Here is a 13,010-nt window from a genome sequence, read left to right as displayed (position 1 = left end):
TCTACACCCAGCATGGGGCTCAAACTTATAGCCCCAAGATGAAGAGGCACATAGTCTCCTGACTGAGCCAGCTGGGCACCCCTGTATGTTTTGACTCCTAATCCTCACAGCCGCATTGTGAGCTGGTTACTGTTACTCCCTCTGTTTTTACAAGTGATGCACCAGAGAGGTGAGGGAATGTGCCTGAGTACACAGCAAGTGGTCGGCTGAGCCGGATCCCAGCAGTCTGGTTCCAGGTCCCTGGCTCTTCACCATTGTTCTTCACGGCTTCGGGTTGTCATTCAGGGTAACGGGAGCACGGGAAGGGTCTCCGTATGATGCTCCGCACAGGAGGTGGGCTCCGTGAGTGGCAGTGGGAGCCGCCGCTGTGTCCTAAGCGCCTGGGATGGTGTAGCATCCCCAGCCAGCCCTGATGGAGGGGTGCCATTGTGCTCCGTGCACAGCCAGCCGCGGGGCTGTCCCTGCCACGTGGGAGGAACCTGGGTGTCCTGCCTGCCCTTGGGTTGCTCTCCAGGAGAGAAGGGTCTAAAGCCTGAGATGCGGGGTCATGGGGAGCACCTTGTCTTCTGCACGTGATGGCGTCAAGGCATTTCAGTGGTATTTATCCCGTAGACGGTGTCACCTCAGAAGCAGTGTGGGGTGCTAACCCTCTGGCCAGGAGGCAGGACACCCCTGAGCTATACAGCCTTGGCACGCTCACCTGCTGGGGAAGAAGGCAGGGGAACATTCCAGCAGTGCATGGTGTCCCTGTACAGTGTCCACCTCATGACTCTGCAGGCTCCTGGTGGCAGCTGGGGCCCGCTGATTTGACTATCATGTATGCCGTGGGGACCACACTCGGGGCACTAAATGCTCGTGAGGACAACATTTGAAGGAGGTGGGATTTTGAGTTCTCTCCATTTCCTGGCCACTGAATCATTCTTAGAGAAGTCACGATGTTACACATTTTATTAGAAGCGTAAATCACAAAAGAACCGTTCCTTGACCTCAGCAGTTTGTAATCCAAATGAGTCATAAATAAAAGCAATGTTAAATAAAACAAAACTGGTTGAGGGGTTGGGAATAAAGATAGAGGTGGCAGATGGAAAGTTCTGTTCAGGGAGAAATCAAGTTCTAGTAGGCCATGTGCCGTAAGAGAAAAATGTAGCTTTCCCTAAAAGCCAGGCAGCACACACTGACCGAGTGCCTACTGCATACAAGACTGTATTTGCAACTTGGGGACCCGACAGGGAGGGGCTGCTGCTGACCAAGTGTCCCTCCACGGCTTGTGGGAGCATGGAGAAAGGGGGCCATGCTTTGGGGACCTAGGAGGGGACCGCAGAGGAGGTTACATTGAAGAATGAGTGGAAGTTTGCAGGGTGGTCAAGAGGAGAAGGACACTGCTGGTAGGTGACCACAGTGGTGTAACACGGTATGGGGGCTGGAGTTCCTCAGGTCATTGGAAATGACCTGGGGAGGGGGTGGGGACACAGGGAGGAAGGTGACAGAGAGGTTCCAACACCAGTTCTTGGCAAGCATGGAGGAAGGCCTAGGGGTCTGCGAAGACAGAAATGTAGAGGCCCCAAAACGGATGAAACAGGTGCAGGGAATGTCAGAGGAAGAAGGGGTTTCCACACAAGTGAAGAGAAGCGGGCTGCGACGGCCGCAGAGCACGCCAGGAGAGGGCCGGCTTTCCTTGCACCCCTGTCAGAATTTGTCCTGGGCAGGGGAGTGGGGTGGTCCTAAGGGAGCGGGCTTTACTGGAGCCGGCATCCGTGGGAGCCAACTTCAGGGTTTTAGAATTGTGTGAGAGGGTTACGTGTGGCCGCGAAGAGATGTCATCTCGGTATTGCGAGGATGGCTGTTTATTAACCACTGAGCACAGACTGAGCCGCAAAAGTCAGAGGACCAGGAAGGTGAGAATGAGAATCAGCAGGGGGAATGATGACCCGAGGGCCTTGCCTTTGGAGCCTGGCCAGGGATGCCGGGAGCTCAGATCATTTCCATAATCTGTTTACTTCCCTGCTCTCCAAAACGATTATTGCATACCACTGGGTGGGGACTGGCCTCAAGTGCTGGTATGTACTCTGGATGGGGTTTTCCTGTGCTGCTCCAGCAGGTGGCTTTGAAGGTCTGTGGGCTCTGCTTGGCATTCTATGCAAAACTTTGGTGGAGTGTGAGCACTGAGCATCTTAGATCCTTCTCAGAGGACTAACACCCCCCCCCCCCCCCCGGGGTCACTGACGGCAGCTCCCAACCCTATGGAAAGGACCAGACTCGGATTGCAGATATTTGGCTTTGGCCTTGGAAGGTGTCCTGGGGACCACGGTGGTGCCGTGTTGTATGAGTTTTTCCATAACAGACTCTTCCTGGAACCTTCCTATCCAGGGTGAAGACTTCCGTTTCCATCACTGTAGTTAGTAGGACAGGCATTTGATTGTCTGGACAAGAGTAGCGCTTGCCTTGTTCCTTCTGCTCATTCTTACTGTGCTGCTGTCTGATTTTTGGGGTTTTTGTTTTGTTTTGTTTTAATCCTGGCACCTCTCTTGTTCAGAACCAGACTACCAAGTGTACCTGAATGCTTCGAAAGTCCCTGAGTTTTCAGACGACCTCACGGAGCTGGAGTGCCGGATAGTGGACTTGAAGAGCTCGGAGGCCAGCGTCCGCTTCACCGTGTCCTGGTACTACAGGGTGAACCGGCGCAGCGACGACGTGGTGGCCAGCGAGCTCCTGGCGGTCATGAACGGTGACTGGACACTCAAGTATGGGGACCGGAGCAAGCAGCGCGCCCAGGACGGAGACTTCATTTTTTCTAAGGAGCACACGGACACGTTCAGTTTCCGAATCCAAAGGACTACAGAGGAAGACAGAGGCAATTATTACTGTGTTGTGTCTGCGTGGACCAGACAGCGTAACGACAGCTGGGTGAAGAGCAAAGATGTCTTCTCCAAACCCGTCACCATATTTTGGGCATCTGAAGGTGGGCGCTTTATTCTTGTTGGCTGAGGTTCGGGGTTTTTGTTGTGGCCCACGTCGCCCCACTGTGTGGTTTTCTATGCTGGGTCTCCCTGCTAGGAATCCAAGAAAATGCGAGCTCAGGTGACTACTGCTCTAAAAACAGCATGAACCCCTTTGAGATGCTGACGCCAGTGAAGGCTCAGTCCCAGGGAGAGAGCTGGTGCTTGGTGGCTGCTAGACGATCGTCTCGACGGTGCCCACAGCCCTGGTCACTGTTGCTCTTCCGGGTGCTCTTGGGCCTCGGGGGTGTGTTCATGTCTGGGAGTTCCTGCTGAGTGCAGTGCCACAAACGGGGGGTAGGGGGTAAGGCTGGGGGGCCCAGACTATTGCACATACCCCTGAGGTGCCGGTCACCCCATCAGAAAAATTGTTTCTGGAGAGGGGTGATAAGAACTCAAGGGAAACGGTTTCTTTGCTGTATCTTCTCTTGATCCTCGGAGCACTGTGTTGGGACATCAGACTTGTTAAGTCCAGCACGACAGGAAGCCCAGGCCTCCTAGGTCCCCCTTGTGCCCCTGGATGTGAAGTACCACATGCCCCTCGACATGCCTCAGTTGACTGATTGCCACCCTCTCCTTGTCCCCAACCCCAAACAGGGCTCTCTGGGACTCAGCAGAATCTCCTGTTGCCTGATACTCAGCTTGGAACCTTTCTTGCTCTTTCCCACAGTAAACATGACCAACCTCGCTCCCCCGCTGAGGCCACTGTTGGCCCTGGGGTCTCCTGAGCGGAGGGGTTTCCTTCCCACTCTCCTCATACAGCAGGACCTGTTCATCAGCTCGTGCCCCTCTCCACTGACTGGACTCCTGGGTCCTCCTCATTCCCTCGGGGAAGTGGTTAACTTCTGTGTCACAGCCGTGCTCTCTGGTGCTCTCGCTGACTCGTAGCTTCTCTCCACGCACAATGCTGGCCCACATTCGGACCGTGCACCTCGTGATTATCTGAGGAGCTTTAAAAAAAACACTGAAGCTTGAGTCCCACCAGAGGGTCTATCTTAGTTGGTCTGAGGGTGTATACAGCTTTGGGCGTTGGGATTTTTTTCTTTTTAACATTTTATGGACATACGCATGTATGTGTGTCTGTGAGTGAGTGAGCAGGTCACTCAGATGGGGAGAGGAACGGGGCGGGGGGCGGGGAGAGAATCTCCAGCAGACTCCAGCCAAGTGCGGATCCCTGTGCGAGGCTCTATCCCACGATCCTGAGATCGTGACCTGAGCAGAAACTAAAATTTGGACGCTTACCTGACTGAGCCATCCAGACGCCCCCGGGCTTTGGAAGTTTTAAGCCAGTTCTCCTGAGCAGCCGGTGCTGGGAACCCTGGTGAAGATCAACGTCTCCTTCTTGGTCCCCCATCCTCCGCTTGAGTCATCTTGTCTTCCCTCTGGTTTGGTCATTTTCTCCCATCTCACACCCTGTAGTAGACCATATCAGTTGTGACAGCTGAAAGCCCTCCATGCTCTCAATTCCATGCATCCTCTTCTCTAAACATACCGTCTGTTTTTCTAGATCACTCCTGTACGCCTCCAGCGTCACCCCTGCAGCCCACCATGAACCCTACCACCTTGTGTTGGCCTCCATTTCTCTCTCACGTAGCTGGACCAGCTGTCCAGGGCAGTCCAGTTTGTGCCTGCCGCCCCGTGTCATTTCTTTTCTTTCTTAAAGACTTATTTTATTTATTTATTTGACACAGGGAGACACAGTGAGAGGGAACACAAGCAGGGGGAGTGGGAGAGAGAGAAGCAGGCTTCCCACCAAGCAGCGATCCTGATGTAGGACTCAGTCTCAGGACCCTGGGATCATGACCTACCAGCCGAAGGCAGACAGTTAATGACTGAGCCACCCAGGCACCGTTCCCGTGTCATTTTAGCACCCTCTTCCGTTCTTAGATTATGTCCAGAGGTGGAAGAGAGGACTAGACAGGCAGTCATGCCGCTTAGATTCCTGGCCATAACAACCCCCTGCACCCCAGTCTCCCTTGCCCCACTTAATTTTGCATTACACTCTGGCCAGACCACAAGGCCGTCCAAAGCCAACCTTCTGTTACCTGCCTACCTACATTTGTAGTTGGATAAAAACATTTAAACGTGTTGACTGGCTTCACTTTAAGTCTGTGATTGTTTCTGTCAATGGGTTCTCGTGGCTGCCTGGCAATCATTCTGCATTTCCATAATCTGTTTACTTCCCTGCTCTCCAAAACGATTATTGCATACCACCTTCCCGGACTGAAAACCTTCTCTCCCAGCCTTACCCTCAGCTGTTGGTCCTGGGTTCTCTCTCCCTAAAGAGAATTTCTACAGGGTTGCCTGCAGCCTGTGTCCTAGCAAAGGCCAGGCCCTCTCACTGGTTGAGCACGAGGCCTGTCTCTCTTCTGTCATCAATTTCCCTGTCTTCTCTGGACCTTTCCTGTGGGCCTCTAAACACCTGTTCCTGCTTTTGTATTTTGTAAAGTAATTTTCACTTTACTTCTCCCTCTGTCTTCCCCTTCCCCAAAGCCGTTTGCCCCCAGCCATTGCTCTTTCTTTCCTTTTATAGCCAAAGCGTTTGATTTGTCTATACTTAGCGTCTCCGCTTTCTCTCTTCCTTTTCTTTCTGGCGCCTGCTTCTGACCAGACTTCGGCCCCTGGTCCCCGTGTTAAGTGACTGACATCCTGTAAAATCCCGTGGTTCATTATCTTACTTAGCGGGATTTAATGCAGGTGGTCGTTCCCTCCTCCCAAAAATACCTTGGCTGTGGGGCGCCCCTTCCCTGAACTTTCCTCCCACCTCACAGCAACTCCTTCTCCACGTTCTTTGCTGGATCTTTCATTTCCTGAGCCTAAGACTTGGGACTGCCTCAAGACATAGTTGTCGGACTTCTCTAGCTGACTTCCCTCTCTTGGTGATGTCTTCTAACCTCATGAATTGAAACACTGCTTACACACCCGGAACTCCCAAATGTATATTTCTAACCCAGACTCCTTCGCAGAATGCCAGATTCAGCACTCTGTTGCCTCGTTGACACCTCCGCTTGTCTAACGGGCATCTCCAACTCCTGTTCAGAATGGCACTTCTGGTCTCCTTTTGGCCTTCTCTGGCACCTTCGTTGTACTTGTTCAGTCCAAAACCTTCATCCTCAATTCCTCTTCCTTCCCGGGGACTCAGAGTCTTGCCCCTGCCACGCTTCTTTGTTAGCCAGCCACGACCACCTCCTGCCTGGATTACATCACTGCCCTCCTGACGGTTCTCCTTGCTCCCGCCCATGCACATGGCAGCTGGGGCAGCCTCTTAAAATGTCAGATGATGAAACTCCTCTGCCCTAACCTGCAAAGACTTTGCATCTCACTCAAAGCAAAACCCAGGGTCCTCTTGGTAGCCTTGCGTGCCCTGTGGCATCTAGCTCCCCTTATCTTCTGACCGCATGCATAACTCTCCCCCAGGCTCACTCCTCTTCAGCCCCTCCGCCTTGCCCATGGTGCCTCCAGCATGCTGGGCAGACCTCTCTGCCTTTCGGCTTCCTGCCCGTTCTTCCCTCTGCCTAGATAGTTGTTCCCCACATGGGTACAGGGCTCGTTCCCTCACCTTTGCAGCTCCTTGATGCCTCACAAGGGATGCCATCCCTGGCCACTCTGTGTAAAATTATGATGTCTCTCCCTGCCCACACACACACATTCTTTTTCTCCTCTTTCCCTGCTTTATTCTCTCAAGCATATCACCATCTAACCCTGCCATTTATGTTCCCTTCACTGGCATATAAAGGGAGGGACTTCTGTATGCTTTGTTTACTGTGGCATTCCCAGTGCCTGGAATACGGGAGGCTCTCACTTAGTACTTATTCAGTGACTGGATGGATTACCAAACTCACAGGAGAATCAGGAAAGAATGTAGGGGGCTCGGTGGAAGCTCAGGCATCTGTGAGCATGGAGAGACACTCCGACATACATGTTCTGCTTAATAGGTTTGGCAGAACAGCTATTCCTACCAAACCTAATGTAAAAATTTTGTTTTATAGTGAGACAGATTATAGAATTAATAATCTTATTAAAGGATAAAAAGCCTGTGTTTAATTCATTTATTCATCCATTCAACAAATATTTAAGTACCTTCCAGGTGCCTGACAGTGAGCCATTAGACTATAGATGGCTTCTAATGTGTATATGCTTAGGGATTTATTTTTTCGCAGAAAAGCGGGGGTAACATACCTAAACCTAAAGTTAACGTAGCCATGGACACTTGCTCAAAATGTTAAAATGTCCTCTCTGTGGAAATCATTGACGGACAGGTGTGTGTTCCATTCCCCTGACCCACAGTCTGTTCTGTATTGTGACTGTCATATAGATTTAACAGATAGAACCCATATCTCCCTCCCCTGATCTTCCAAGCAGACTTTCCCTGCACTTTCCCCAGCAGAACATCAGGGAGAGGTCTTGGCATGGTCCAGGGCCGGACTTGGGAGTTGGGTTCTGACGCATCTCCTCCTAGTCATGAACCGTGAGTCCTGCCTCACCCCCTCAAGGATCCCAGCAGTCTGCCGGATTCTTTCACACCCGTTAAATCATTTCAGACTGTTCTGCTTCATCCAGCGGGGTGGTTTGTCGCCTGCTTACAGATACACGTGATTTTCTTTCTGAGTCTCCAGATTTTCTTAAGTGCTATTGTGCGGCAATTTGCAAATAAATCCCAATTTCCGTGTCATTGTGCTTTCAGATGCGTATCCATTTTCACTAGTCCTGTTGGGAATCACCTCTTTCTGGTACTTCCTTCCAGATTCTGTGCTCGTGGTGAAGGCAAGGCAGCCGAAGCCTTTCTTTGCCGCAGGAAATACATTTGAGATGACTTGCAAAGTGTCTTCCAAGAATATTAAATCACCACGCTACTCTGTTCTCATCACCGCGGAGAAGCCTGTGGGGGACCTCTCCGGTCCCAATGAAACCAAGTACATCATCTCCCTGGACCAGGATTCTGTGGTGAAGCTGGAGAATTGGACAGATGCGTCACGGGTGGATGGCGTCGTGTTAGAGAAAGTGCAGGAAGATGAATTTCGATACCGAATGTACCAGACTCAGGTCTCCGACGCGGGGCTGTACCGCTGCATGGTGACAGCCTGGTCTCCTGTCAGGGGCAGCCTGTGGCGAGAAGCAGCCACCAGTCTCTCCAATCCTATTGAGATTGACTTCCAAACTGCAGGTGAGCGGGGACCCTGTTGAACACAGACTGAACTAGAACGTGACCCTAGGAGTTTGAGCCAGTGGCTTCGTTTCTCTTAAACAGCTTTCTTTGTGAGATGTAATTCACAAGCCATGCAGTTTACTCATTACAAGGGTATCATTCAGTGGCTTCCGGTATATTCACAGAGTTGTGCAAACCATCACCACATTTGATTTGTAGAACATTTTCGTTATCCCCCGAAGAAATCCTGTCTCCTTTAGCTGACACCCTTCAATTCCCAGCCCTCCAGCAACCACTTATCTACTCTCTGTCTCTGTCAGTGTGCCTGTGGTGGACATTTTACATTGCATTCATGGAATGTAATACGTGGTCCTCACGTCTGTCTTCTGTCACTGTAACCCATCATTTTCTTTCTTTCTTTCTCTCTTGGTCTTTATTCTTAATCGTTGTACAGTGTTTTCGAGGATCGTCTGTGTTATAGCATGTATCAGTACTTCATTCCTTTCTATGACCAAATAGTACTCCATGGTGTGGGGACACTACATTTTGTTTGGATAAACAATGGCCATTTGGGTGTTTCCACTTCTTGGACCATTAGGAGCTCTTCTGTACAAATTTTTGTATGCACATACTACCCTCATTACCTTTTTTTAATAGATGAACCAAAACTCAGCAATTTAGCTTCTTTAGAGAACACTGTGGAGTATAAATAAAGAGAAAAGGGCGCTGCACCTCCACAGGGGTTACATGATTTGCTGCATGTGCAAGGCTCAAGCCAAGTTCATCAGGGGTCCCTAGGACTGAAGGTTATGGGCACTACTTTTGGCCTGACTTACAGAGTGGTATTTCCACACAGGGCTTGAGTATCCCATCCCTGTGCCTCATCTTGCTTTAGGACTGGAAAAAGATTTCCCGTCAATTAGTCGAGTTGCCAGAGCTGTGCTGGTATGGTTGAATATATCTGTCAACCAGCTTGTTAAGTCTAGTTCCTGGTGGTGGTCATGTATGGCAAGGTTAATTAAACCGGGCATTTTTATGTCTATTCTTAATTGATTTTGTTTTTGGCTAAGTAAAACATTTTTATGCCATAAGACAGAAAGGTCAACTTTTTTTAATGGTATGGATACATATTCTTAAATAGAAATATTTCTTATTTGTCCATGTAATTCATGAAACTCCTCTGAAACAATCTCTGTGTGTGTGTGTGTTTCAGCAGGTAGATAGAAGTTTGTGATCCCCCAATTTTATTTAGGCTATCAAGGTGAAGGATCATCATTTATGAGTTTAATAATGAATGTTTTCACTAAATCTGCCATGGATTCCAATTAGAAGTTTCTGACTATGTAAATTTATAATCACTTGTAAAAATGCAGGTATTAATTGAATCAGCATAATGAATACAAGATATTTGTTGAATTACGTGGTTACTTTTTAGAGTACAGGTAAACTAGACCTTAAAGTGTATTTTTTCCATTGAAGTTTTTATTAGTATTATTTTGTATTAATATAAACTTCAATATCTTCTAGCATGCTCTAAGTCTGTTAACATTTAGCTGAATAAGGAGAAAATACTGGAGATTTAAACCCTTAGATTTGGAAAGAGCAGAGAAAGCACAGGTTTCTTTTATTGTGTATCCGCTTATTTGTTTTTTAATAATGGCTTCATTGAATTATAGTTAACATATAAAATTCACCCATGTCAAGTGTACAATTGAGTAGCTTTTAGTATATTCACAGAGTCGTGCAGCCATTACCACGATCTTATCCCCGAGGTTTTAACCACTCCAGAAAGAAGCTCTGTACCCATTAGTACTGCCTTCCCATCCCCAGCCCCTGGCAACCACTAATCTTTCTGTCGCTGGAGATTTGTCTCTTCTGGATGTTTCACATAAATTGAACCATATATGCGGACTTTCTGGCTGGCTTCTTCTATCTGTTGTACCATTTTCTAGGTCCACCCACGTGATGGCACGTGTCAATACTCTGTTCTTTTTTATGGCTGAGCAGTATCTGTGGTGCGGATGGACCACATTTTGTGTATCCATTCTTGTGCTGACGGACACGAGGTTGTTTCCACCCTCGTGGCTACGGTCAATAATGCTGACGTAAACATTAGTGTACAAGTCTTGGGAGTGGACATCAGAGTTCATTTCTCACCCAGGAGTGACGCTGGGTTCATACGAGCTCTGTTTAAGTCTGAGGAACTGCCAAACTGTGTTCAAAAGCCGCTACCCCCTTTTATATTCCCACCAGCAATGTGTGAGGCTTCTAAGTGTGCCACATCCTCACTAACCCTGTTATTCTCCATCTTTTTTATCGTAGGCGACCCGGTGGGTGTGAAATTGTATTTTATTGTGGTTTTAGTTTGCATTTTCCTAATGACTATTGATGTTGAGCATCTTTTCATGTGGCTGTTGTTCGTATGTGTATCTTCTGTGGAGAAATGTCTATACAGATTGTTGGCCCATTTTTAAATTGTGTTATTCATCTTTTTCATTGTTGAGTAGTCAAGTTTTTCAGAGAGTCTGGATACAAGCCCATTAACAGACACATGGTTTAAAAATATCTTCTCCCACTCTGTGGGTAGTTTTTTCACTTTACTCATGGTGTCCCGTGAAGCACTCAAGCTTGTAATTTTGATGAAGTCCAGTTTATTTTTCTTTTTGTTGCTTGTGTTTTTGCTGTCTTAGCTAAGAAACCATTGCCTAATCACAGGTTGTGAAGATTTATGCCTCTGTTTTCTTCTAAGGAACTTTACAATTTTCAGCTCTTACTTTTAGTGCTATGACCCATTCTAGTTAATTTTTTTTTTTTTAAGATTTTATTTATTTGAGACAGAGAGAGAAGAGTCCATGAACACGGGGAGAGGGTGGGTAAGGGCCGAGGGAGATCTCCCTGCTGAGCAGGGAGCCTGACATGAGGCTCGATCCCAGGACCCTGGGATCATGACCTGAGCTGAAGGCAGACACTTAACCCACTGAGCAACCCAGGTGCCCTGATTTTTGTGTGTAGCAGGGATGGGAATTTAGCTTTGTTCTTTCGCATGTGAACACCCATTGGTTCTTCTAGTCAGCCATTTGTGGCCCAACTTCTTCCCTCCCCCTTGACTTGTCTTGGCACACTTGTCAAGAATCCTTTAACCATGAATGTAAGGATTTTTATAGACTCACAGTTTTGTTACATTGCTCTGTATGTCTTTTCCTATACCAGGACCACATTTGATTGATTACTGTAGCTTTGTAGTAAATTTTGAAATCAGCAAGTATGAGAGTTCCAACTTTGTTCTTTTGCGAAATTGTCTTGGCTATGCTGGGTCCCTTGCATTTCTGTATGAATTTTAGGATCACCCATTGATTTCTGCAAAGATGACCACTGGGGCTTTGCTAGGAATTGTGTTGAATCTGTAGATCAGTTTAGAGAGTATTGCCGTTTCACAGTATTGCCTTCTAATGGAACATCTTTCTGTTTAGTTGGGTCTTCTTTAATTTCTGTGAGTGGTGTTTGGTAGTTGTCCGTGCACAAATCTTGAACTTCTTTCATTAAATTTCTCCTAAGTATTTTACTTTTTGTTGTTGCTGTAAATGGAATTGTTCTCAGTCTCCTGTTCCATTTGTTCTTTGCAAATATATAGAAGCACATCTGATTTTTATATATTGATGTTGGATTCTGCAACCTTGCTGCACTTACTATTAGTTTTAATTGTTTTTTGGTTGATTCCTTAGGGTGTTTTAAATATAATAAAATGACATCTGTGAATAAAGACAGTTTTACTTTTTCCTTTCTAGAGTGAATACCTTCTAATTCTTTTTCTTGCCTAATTGCCCTGGCTGGCGCCTCTAGTAGTATGTAGAATAGTGGTGGCATAAGTGGACATCCTTGTCTTGTTCCTAATCTTATGGGGAAGGTTTTCCACCTTTTCCCATTAAAAATCATTGTAACTGGTTTTTTGGATTTTTTTTTTTTTTTTCCATAGATGCCCTTTATTGAGCTGGGGAAGTTTTCCTTCCTTACTGGTTTGTTGAGTGTTTTCACCATGAAGAGATATTGGATGTTGTAAAATGCTTTGTCTGTGTCTTTTGAGAGTTAGATGATTATGGGGTTTTTTGTCTTTTATTTGTGTCACTGTTTTATTCTCTGTAGGAGTTTATTCCATCTTGTTTTACATTTGTTATTTGATGTTTCGCTAGAACTGTTATGGGAAACAGGGGAGACATAAAATCTTTTGTATTTCTGGGTGAGGAATGGGCATTGAGTCTTTTTCTCAATTCTTTACATCTCTGCATAACAGATAAAATGACTAGAGCTTCCAGGTTGAATAGACTGGCTGAGTTTTTTTATTTTCTTTAGTCCACGGAGTTGTCATGGTCAGTTCACAGTTTCATTAGAAGTGGCTGCTCGATCCACCCAGCACCGCGCCCTCGCCCTGAATGACTCCCAGCAAATACTGACTTGATACTGAAAAGTCTTCACTTCCTAAAAATCAGCAACAGCACCCTAAGATACCCATAACAGAGAGGTCCTTCCTGGTGTCTGCCTCTCTTTCCCCCGGTATTGGGGTGCTTGCCTCTTGGTATGCAGACCGTGTTTCCAAAGGAGCGCAGCTGAGTCACGAATTTCACTGACCCAAAGTGTCGGGGGAAAATACAAATAAAATGTTATGGTGTTCAGGATGTTGGTCTTTAAAGAAGAATAAGAACAAAGTTTTTCTCCTTCATGGATAAAAGCTTGAAAATATGGTAGAGTAGAAAGAAGGAAAAGAATTAGCCATAACCTACCGGACACTGTTCATTTGTGTTGTTTTTGTTCCTAGAAATCTTCCCTTGCATGTTTTCTTCATGGCTGTGAGATCAGGCTGTCTATACAATTTT

At 47.2% G+C, this 13,010-nt stretch overlaps 1 protein-coding gene across 1 annotated transcript in view; it reads left to right on the top strand.

Moving 5' to 3' along the window:
* The window catches only part of PTGFRN (prostaglandin F2 receptor inhibitor), an 82,628-nt gene that overhangs the window by 56,800 nt on the left and 12,818 nt on the right, over nucleotides 1-13,010 (top strand). Inside the window, exons 5-6 of the mRNA XM_082688024.1 lie at nucleotides 2,534-2,959; nucleotides 7,741-8,160. Coding sequence (XP_082544150.1) covers nucleotides 2,534-2,959; nucleotides 7,741-8,160 — 846 coding nt within the window. The remainder of the gene's footprint in view (nucleotides 1-2,533; nucleotides 2,960-7,740; nucleotides 8,161-13,010) is intronic.

Source organism: Mustela nivalis, assembly GCF_964662115.1.
Source record: "Mustela nivalis genome assembly, chromosome: 10".
In the NCBI taxonomy this organism is placed as follows: Eukaryota; Metazoa; Chordata; class Mammalia; order Carnivora; family Mustelidae; genus Mustela; species Mustela nivalis.
The sequence above is the reverse complement of the archived record's forward strand: the minus strand, read 5'-3'. Positions and strand labels throughout refer to the sequence as shown.